The sequence below is a fragment of the Sceloporus occidentalis genome, unplaced genomic scaffold (assembly GCF_023333645.1).
Source record: "Sceloporus occidentalis isolate IW3139 unplaced genomic scaffold, rSceOcc1.0.p SCAF_28, whole genome shotgun sequence".
Classification (NCBI taxonomy): Eukaryota; Metazoa; Chordata; class Lepidosauria; order Squamata; family Phrynosomatidae; genus Sceloporus; species Sceloporus occidentalis.
This window is the reverse complement of record NW_028317008.1, coordinates 1,574,830-1,585,306: the sequence shown is the minus strand read 5'-3', so window position 1 is coordinate 1,585,306 and position 10,477 is coordinate 1,574,830. Positions and strand designations below refer to the sequence as shown.

Sequence of the window (10,477 nt, the reverse complement as noted above, 5' to 3'; positions counted from 1 at the left end):
AATAGATTCTACTACTTGTCCTGAGTTTAGAAATACCCAATGTTTTTATGTTTTTTTGCTGTTTTTTGTAAGTTATAGGGCAATAAGTACAAGCAGCGTTTTATGATTTCCAAATCTTTTTTAACAAATCTGGTCATTCTGCCTCCATCTCCTCTTTGGAACATCTTTGAAGCCGGTTAACTCAATTTAACCCATTCAAACCATATATTTTTGAAAACTAGACACCCCAGGGTATTCCAAATGCTGTTATTTTAACCCTTTCCATGCACCAATTATACAACTACACTTTGTCAAACTTTGTAATAGTACTTTAGTTATAGATATACAGGTCCTGGTATATGCCACTGTCAAACAACACCCCAATGTGTGACATTCATGGATTTGTCGTGTTGTTTGAGATTTAAAATGCCACATTTGGGAAGTGCGCTTTTTTTGTCCATTTTGGAAAGTCTGTACCTATGCCCTATCTTTGAGCTCAGCCACTCCAATTAAACCCCATCAGCCATTTTTTTTATATTAGACACCCCTTGGGTATTTGAAGTGCTTTTATTTTAACTCTTTGTTGAGATTTTTGAGAAATTTTAGCACTTGCTCAAAATAATAAACTTTATTTTTTTATTTTATTTTTTTAATACTTTTTTTTATATTTTTTTTACACATTTTGCTGGATGGTTCATCTAGTGACATCACTGCATAATTATTTTTAAATGTTAGCACTTTTAATTTTTTCCATATTTTTTTTCCATATTTTTTTTCCCATATTTTTTTTTTGTATTGAATATTTTACTAATCACATTGTGATTAGAAAGCTGGGCTCCATTGACTTGCATGGTTGAATGCAGTACCTGTATTCAACCTGCAAGTGGAGCCAGAGTTCTCTAGACCATCTAGCGAACTTTAAAAACTTGTTTTGTTTCTTTTACATCTTGTTGATGGCGAAGAACACCGGCAGCTGCGGCTGTGACCGCTCTCCTGAGCGGTCACAGCCCACCCAGAGGTAAGTGTTTGGTGTCGCTGGATGCCTCCTGATCGTTGATCGCCTCCTAAACGCTTTTAAAACGGGCGTCCACCGCCATACAATGTATGGCGGCTGTTGACGCCTCGGGGAGGGGCCAGACATGGCCCCCGATGCCGATCTTGGCGTTACTGAATGCCTCGACATCGAGGCATTACAGTAACGCCGTTTAAGCGAAGAAAGTGATCGTTGATCACTTTCTAAGCTTATTTTACTTTTTGACGGTTCAGGACCGTCAAAGGTCATTTAGTGACCTTCATGTCATGACGGTCCTGAACCGGCAAAGGTCGCGAAGGGGTTAAAGAAACATGCATCTGTAATTTATTTCTATTTTTCATTTTTTTCTATTGTAGGAGGGGAGTATAGCGTGGACCTGTAACATCATAATTACTGATGACTGTATCTTAGCAGGGGTCAAGTTTTTTTGCTAGCCATGCTGCCTCTTTCATTTTTTTTTACTATGGTAGCAAGTAGCTATTAGCCATACCTGGGAACTCTTCTGGTTTGACTCAGAGATCTCCGGGTAAAGCACCGCTTCTCCGGGTCAAGACCCGAATCATTTGGATCACAGGAGCAGGGTCTTGACACGCCTTTCTCCCCGCCCATTTTCCCTTTAAATGGGGGGCGCCCAACGACGTTGGTGGGCAGTCCTGGCCATGGGAAGGCTCAGTGTAGCCGGAGCTCAGAAGTTCCCAGGTATTGTAGCTACGTTAGTAAATGTCCCAACACCCCTTTCCCCCCTTCCTTTACTATTTGGCTGTGTGCAATTAAGGTATAGAGTGCAGCCATACACTTGTGATTTATTGGCAACTGGCCTTAAAGTAAAAGGGCTAATTTTCTTGCTCAAGTTTCATATGATTAGTTTATGGTTGTGTTCTCTTGTTGTGGTAGTATTTCTCGTTTTAAATAAACTATCTTCCTTTACCTTGTTGATTTCCTTTAAGTATTTAAATGTTTCTATCATATCCCCCCTGTCACGTCTTTTTTCCAGGCTATATAGGTTAAGATCCTTTAACCTGTCCTGGTAAGGTTTATCTTGTAATCCATAAACCATTTTAGTAGCCCTTCTCTGCACTTTCTCCAACATTTCTATATCCTTCTGGAGATATGGTCTCCAGTACTGTACACAATACTCCAAGTGAGGTCTTACCAGTGATCTGTACAACGGCATGAGCACTTCCCTCTTTCTACTGCTAATACCTCTCGCTATACAACCAAGCATTCTGCTAGCATTACCTGCTGCTCTACTGCATTGTCTGCCTATCTTTAAATCCTCAGAAATAATTACCCCTAAATCCCTTTCCTCACACGTTGAGGGTAGGACAGTACCAAATATTCTATACTCTGCCCTTGGGTTTTTATGGCCCAGGTGCATTACTTTGCATTTATCTACATTAAATGCCAATTGCCACAGCTCTGACCATTTTTCCAGTTTTCCATTTTGCTTCTTCCTCCAGGAACATCAACCCTGTAGCAAATTTTTGTGTCGTCAGCAAATAAACATACCTTTCCATCAAGTCCATCTGCAATATCACTAATAAAAATATTAAAGAGAATGGGTCCAAGTACAGATCCCTGAGGTATCCCAATGGTAACAAGACCTTGTTCTGAATATACACCATTCACTACAACCCTCTGTTGTCTGCCACTCCCTAATCCATTCAACAACATTGGGATCTAAACCCAGAGATTGCAGCTTATTTATAAGTCTTCTATGTGGGACAGTGTCAAAGGCCTTACTGAAATCCAAATACGCAATGTCTACTGCACCACCGCGATCAATTTCTTTAGTCACCCAATCAAAGAAATCAATAAGATTTGTTTGGCATGATCTTCCTGAGGAAAACCCATGTTGTTTTTGATCTTGAAACCCATGTGATTTCAGATGTTCCACAATCCTTTCCTTTAACATTGTTTCCATTAATTTCCCCACTACAGATGTAAGACTAACTGGCCTGTAGTTGCCCGACTCCTCCCTACTGCCTTTTTTTGTAAATGGGCACAACATTCGCTACTTTCCAATCCCCAGGGACAACTCCCGTTACCAACGATTCGTTAAATATATCAGTTAACAGTTTTGCTAGTACATCCCCAAGCTCTTTTAATACCTTGGGGTGTATCCCCTCAGGCCCCATCGACTTATTTGTCTTTACCTTAGACAGCTGAAGTAAAACCTCCGCCTCGATAAACTCACATATTTCAAATAATTCAGTCTTTTTTCCCAACTGAGGTCCCATTCCTTCATTTTCATCTGTAAAAACTGAACAGAAATATTCATTGAGGCAGTCAGCTAAACCTTTATCATCTTCTACATATATTCCTTTTGTTTTTAGTCTAACTAATCCTTGTTTAACTTTCCTTTTCTCATTTATATATCTAAAAAATGTTTTATCTCCATTTTTTACTGAGGGCAATTCGCTCTTCTGCATGTGATTTGGCAGCTCTTATAACTTTCTTTGCCTCTTTCTGCCTAATTTTATAGATCTGTCTATCTTCCTCACTTTGGGTATTTTTGTATCTACTAAAGGCTAAATTCTTGTCTTTTACGATTTTGGCCACTTCTGCAGAGTACCACAGCGGTTTCTTTAATCTTTTACTCTTACTGACCAGCCTAATACAATATTCTGTTATCTTCAATAATACAGCTTTTACAAAATCCCATTTCTCCTGAACGCCATTTAAATTGTCCCAGTCTGATAATGACTCCTCTATACATATTCTCATTTTAGAAAAGTCAGTTTTTCTAAAATCTAAAACTTTTGTTTTTGTGTGGTGTGACTCAGTCACTGTTCGTATATTAAACCACACAGACTGATGATCACTAGATCCCAAACTTTCACCTACAGAAATATCTGTTAACAAATCTCCATTTGTGAACACTAAATCCAATATGGCCTCCTTACGAGTTGGTTCCTCAACTACCTGTTTTAAAGATAATCCCAGTAAGGAGTTTAGAATATCCGCACTCCTGGTACAACCAGCTACTTTCGTTTTCCAGCCCACATCAGGAAGATTAAAGTCACCCATGATTATAACATCCCCCTTCACTGTCATTTTAGCTATTTCCTCCACTAGTAGATTATCTAGTTCTTCTACTTGTCCTGGGGGTCTATAAATCACACCTATGCCAGTTACTTTCCTTTTGCCAAATTGTACTGTAACCCAAACCGACTCTAAGTTCTCCTCACTAATTTGTATTAAGTTAGATTTTATGTTATTTTTCACATATAGGGCCACCCCTCCCCCTTTCTTGCCCTTTCTGTCTTTTCTATATAAAGAGAACCCCGGTATTGATATGTCACTATATCAACATTCTCAGTTGCCACAACTGTTACAAGTTCATGGATCTTATTCCCTAAACTGCGAGCGTTTGTAGACATGACCTTTAGCTTGTCATTTAACACCGATTCTGCAATCGCTTTCTTTCCTTGCTTTGGGGGGCAAAATATATGCTTCTCCCTATTATCTGTATAGACCAAGCCCCCAGATCCACCCACCTGGTTACTAAGTAAATCTCCTTCCCTTTCTATTCTGTCTAGCCCGGTATGTATTCCACCCCCCCATTCCTAGTTTAAAATCTCCTCCAACCGTCTAGCCATTCTCTCCCCAAGCACATTGGACCCTCTTGCATTTAGGTGCAATCCATCACGACTATAGAGATTGTACCCCAAAGCAAAATCAGCCCAGTGCTCTAAAAACCCAAAGCCCTCCTTCTTACACCAAGACTTCAGCCATGCATTTAGCTGCCTAATCTCCCGCTGCCTTTCTGGTGTAGCGCATGGCACAGGTAGTATCTCTGAGAATACTACCTTGGAGGTCCTTTTCTTAATCTTACTACCTAAGTCCCTAAAATCACCTTTTAGGACACTCCATCTTCCTCTTACTATGCCAATGTGCACCAAGACAGCTGGATCCTCGCCAGCCCCTCCCAATAATCTATCCACTCTGTCCGCAACATGCCGAACCCGGGCACCCGGGAGACAGCAAACCATTCGGTTGCTGCGATCAGAGCTACAGATTACCCTGTCTGTTTTCCTGATTATTGAATCCCCTACCACCACAACCTGCCTGGGCTTTCCTTCCTTTCGGATCCCCTGCACATTGGATGAGCTGCTCTCCCGGCTGGTAGAACAATAATAATATTAGTCACAACTGGTTCATAGCACTCAATGAGAGACATTATATGAGCTTTTTCAGCTGGAAAGAGGACTATCAAACTCTTGGAGAAACACTAATAATCCTTCAACATTAAATGCACACCACACAATGTAAGTACTAGATGGGTTAATAAAAAAAAACGTTAGCAGAAATATTTTATATGATTATTTGTGTCTTTTCAACAGCAGATAAGCAGTGGCCCATTACATCTAATGTATACTTTTGTTTTACGCAGCTTTGATTTAGTGCATCAGTAGAGGGATTATGAAAAATTAAGAGACGTGCATATGATAATTTGAAATTGAATTCTTCATAGCATAGCTTGTAGTAAGTTTATGTCATATTTTTGGTCCATTTAACTATATGAGAACACTATAAAAAAAGGAGTTAAGTTGACAGATAAGTGTCCTTGACAAATAAAAATGTATTTCTTTTACACACTCTCATTTCAAATGTCATTCATTATTTATAGTAAGAAAAATTAGTAATTAGTACTAGTTGGACATAATTTAACTAATATTTTTGCAGTGGATATATTTTAGAATATCTCCACATAATCAATAATCTTGGGCATAATTTAACATTTGGGTAAACAATACAAATTCATTAAATTAATAGTTTAACTTAGGACTGATGTATAATCAATGTTAGATTTTAATGCTGTTACTCATTAAAAGAAAATGAGAAATGTATGCTGTAAAATGCATGTTACAGCAGGTATAGCTTTAGCCTTCATCAAGAAATATGTTACCATATTGATCCTAATGCAATCTGTTGCTAGTGTTCTTGGAACATATAGGTTACAGTGTTTTATCTCATGCTGACACCTTACGTCAGAAACACTTATACAAAAAGAACCCATTGTTTTCCCTGTGACCCTGTAGAAGGACGTGCTATCAAATGGAAACTCTGGTTGGACGTTATCACAAATGTCCAAGTGCGACCACATTCCTCAGGACACAAAGTCAGAATATTATTAAAATGTTCCCATTTTTTCCTTCTTAACTGGTTTAAAAGCTATGCATTGTTCAGTTCAATCATTTCTTGTTAAACATTGTCTCAAAGTAACAAGACTCAATTAAATCACATATGAACTAAACAGACACTCCATATATATTTTAATGCATATAATAACTGAGAGTCCCTTTAAAATGATTAATTATGTCCCCTTACAAGAGTTCCAGTGGGGTCTAATGAGATTCCCTAAGTGTATGAGCAGAAAATGCTCCCATTAAGTACAATGGGAGTGCTTTCATTCCAATGACCGGCAGCCAAAAGTAGCTCGAAATTATGGAGGGGCAGTTTGTTGCTGGGGCTGCGGCTTCTATTTAAGGTTAGTGGTTTTATTTTTTGCTACAGGTAAATAGTGCATATTATAAAACTTACAAAGTATTTAAATATGCATTGTTGGTGAGGCTGCATGGGACGGTAAATTCTCTCTTTACAATGCAAGATACTATGTTTGAAAACACTCATTGCTTCTCTCTAACACACACTATGAACTCCCACTGACGTTTAATTCGCATTGCTGTTTTTTGTCCATGCTTTGTCGTCTTGCTCTTGAAATCACCTTACCCTGTTCTTTTTATCATATCTCTATCTGAGGAATGCTTTTTTCATTTTATATACAATAGAAAAGTAAACAGTCTTCCTGCAGAGTAAACCCATACACTCACACCACCATTTGTTTTAAGTATATTTCAGCTGCCTAGCTAGTGGTAAAAGACGATCTAAAAGTAAAATAAACTAAATTGGCGTGGCTATGTTTTACAGTTAATCTAGGATGACATTATTTGTTCACCAGATTCTGAAGTATGGATGTTTTTTTTGTTGTATTCCCATTAACTTATGTCACTGAGCTATAAGTGACACTGTCTCCTCGAATCTTACCGACTTTATATAACCCTTTATAGTCACCTATTAGCGCAGATGCTGTGATATTGCAACCAACCTGCAAAACACCCCTTTTCACATACACAGTGCCTGTTTTACGTTGCCATTGAAAAGGTTGCAGACAGTCTAGCTATCTGGATGATACCAATGAAAACGGAACTACTTATATTGCTATACATACTTTTTATAAGGTTTATAGTTCAATGTAAAAAGAGGATGTTGTGATAAACATTATAAATCACTTCCAAACCTGGCTCTATCACTCTGGCTTTATCACTCCTGCCTAAAGTTTCAGAGTAAAAAAAAAAACTGCACAAAGTTAATGGCAGCCATGTACCTATGGGGCACTGGCTAATCTAGTATTTATTTCCAGGATTTCATGTATGAGTGGATGAGATGAATTTCTTCTAGTGCCATGTTTGTAACACCAAATAAATCATTGTGGCACCAGTAAATGAGGAACCCTTACCAAGTAAAATCAAAAAGAGTTCAACTGTACTACGTGACTTTTAAATAAGAGCATTGAATTCCAGTTGATCTCAATGGGAGCTCAACACATATTATGCTATCTGGGTCAGGATAAGTATGCCAGGGAGGATAAACAATGGATTGAAATGTGCAATCATATATACATACATATTTAGAGGATTCTAAAACTGAAGTTCTGAAACTGAACTTTAAGGGCAGTGACTGATACATGAAACAAGTGTGGCCGTCTGCTGCATTGACACATTCATGCGCTACACTTTTACAGCATGTGGCTGTGCTTATCCAGCAGGTGTCCACACACTAACAGATGCCCGCTTGAGTTGCAATAGTGGCGAGAGGCGCTAATGTCAACTGAACGACTGTGTATAATTATACCAATGATTTATTGATTGGTCTCATAATTTGTTGATGTTTCCCTACTTGGCATATGTCAGCTGGGCGAGGCTATATCACCTGTCGACTGCATTTTAGGAACAATAATAAGTGATCCTGTGACATTAAAATCATAGCATTAGTAAGCAGAATTTGAACGAAAGCAGCCAGAGTCTGCTGGGCTAAGAAAACTAGTCAGTTTCCCGATTTTGTGATGGAATTCATTTTTTTATAGCCTTTAATATTAGATAAGATTACACTGGAAAATATGTGTTACCTCTCTAATGTGTTTCCAATGAATGGACTGCCTTCTTTCCCATTCTCTTGTAATTTGTGTATCTTCTCCTCCTGGATATGTTGCATTTCTTGTGGTGTCCTCTCCCCAGGACGACGAATGTGAAGTAGTGTCAGTGGTGTTTCATTGCTCAAGGGCCCCACTCGCCGGCAACGAAGTAAACGCTGGTAAGCTGTGCGGAAGTCTCTATTCAGAGCAGCATATAAAATTGGATTGAGAGCGGAATTGGCATAGCCTAACCACAAAACAATTAAGAAGGCTGTCTCATCCACTTCAATGTCATTGACTCCTTGGTATGTAAAGACTGTAAAATAAGGGAACCAACAGATAATGAAAGCCCCCATTACAGCTGCCAAAGTCACAGTTGCTTTATGTTCTCGCACTGTGGGTAGTGTGGGGCTAACAGCATTGCTACAGTTGGCATGGTTAATCCTCTTGGCTTGTTCCCTTGCGATTTTAAAGATTCGATAATACATCAGACACATAATAAACAAGGGGAGGTAGAATGTAAGTAGGCCATCCACCAACACATACTCCTTATTCAATTCCAATTTGCATTCCTTGCTGTCATCATCATCTCTAAAGTTCTGGATTATTTTATCTTTTGTGTTCCAACCCAGATGGATGGGAAGGAATGAGACCATAAGGGATACAATCCATATTACTCCCATAGCGATAGCCACCCGGCATGGAGTGACAAACATTGAATACTGAAGAGGAGCTGTGACACCATAATAACGGTCCAGGCTTATCATAAAAAGATTTAGGATAGAAGCTGTACACAACATGACATCCAGGCTGGTGTAAATGTTGCAGAAGGTTGCCCCAAATGGCCATTCTTCTTGTAACAGATGCAAGGCTGAGAATGGTAGCACCAAAAGACCAAGTAGCAAGTCTGTGATAGCCAAGGAGACAATAAAACAGTTGGTCATGCTACGGAGCCTCCGGTCAAAGCCCACAGCCAGGCATACAACCACATTGCCACATATGGTGATTATAATTATGAGAACAAGCACAACACCAATAAGCACATTATACAGGATTGTCTTCCAGCAAGTTACCACAGAATCTTTAAGGTCATCACCCATGACAGGAGAACACATTGCTTCAATCCTGCCGTTTTTTCACTTCCTGGACTTGCAAACAGCTAAATTCACAGAGGCTGTGATACACTGTTACTTCATGTGCAAAATGGGGGAGTGTTTGAACTTGGATGTTTGGGCATGGACAAAATAATAAATAGCCTTTGGCCATTCAAAAATAAAACTGGTTTTATTAGGTAAAGGGGGTCCAGCAATGCACTGTATTAGTCTGCATTGCTGGACCCCTACAGCAGAATGTATATTAATTATATTATATAATTATATTAATTCTAAGAAGCGCTACCAACTATGTGTTACTTTACGCAATGAACATAAAACAGTCTCTGCTATTTCCATTAACAAAAACATGTCTTGATATAGATATCCTCTGTTTTCTTTATTTTTGATTCCCATCTATCTAAGGAACAAATCTAATTTTTTATTATTATTATTTTAAGTCAGGATTCTTAGGCAGCCTTTTCCATTATTCTGTTGTCTTGGAGCCAAGCTCTGTTGCAATATATCATACGTAGCTGACAGCATCAAAGCTGGATATGTGCATTAGGCGTAGTGCAGTTTTTTTTTGAGTGATTCTTTAGTTCACCAGTTCTTCCCAGGCTTTTTTTTTTTAGATATCTGGAGTAAAAAGAACAAAATTAGTGAGAAGGCAAATCAGTCTCATGTTTATTTAGATGAGTAAAGATCAGCAGACATAACTCAAAGATTGAACTTACATTAAAAGTCTTATATCTAAATGATGTGGTGCAAACTAAAGAGTTGCCCAACCATGCATGCTAAAATTATTTTGTCTGATTGCTTTTATTAATAACAGTTCATAAGAATGCCTTGAATCACTGTTGCAATGCCTTGGATGTCAAAAAGTAACTACTGTGAATATTGACACCCACAAATGTGCTAAACACCAGGGATAAGAAGTGTGTGGATACATGTCTGTCGACTACTTTGCATGCAGGTACAGGTCCCGGTCAGCCAAGAGGCAGAAAGTTCATAGTAGCTATGCAGAAACTAATGCCAAGGGCTATATTCAATTACTCTGTGTGCTCTCTTTATTAAATCCTTGCAGTACCCTCCAATAATACTATGCCTGTGAGTGTTAGTTACAGTGGGTGATGGCTAGAGCCCACTGGGCATGTGCTAGCCCTCCCCTAGGCC

General features: G+C 38.8%; 1 protein-coding gene across 1 annotated transcript; it reads right to left on the bottom strand.

The window, feature by feature from the left end:
- Window positions 1-8,200: 8,200 nt before the first annotated feature.
- On the bottom strand, window positions 8,201-9,325 carry LOC149299405 (histamine H2 receptor-like). Its single transcript, XM_089485976.1, has one exon. It carries the CDS (start codon window positions 9,323-9,325, stop codon window positions 8,201-8,203), a length of 1,125 nt encoding a protein of 374 aa, XP_089342102.1.
- Between the last annotated feature and the right edge of the window lie 1,152 nt (window positions 9,326-10,477).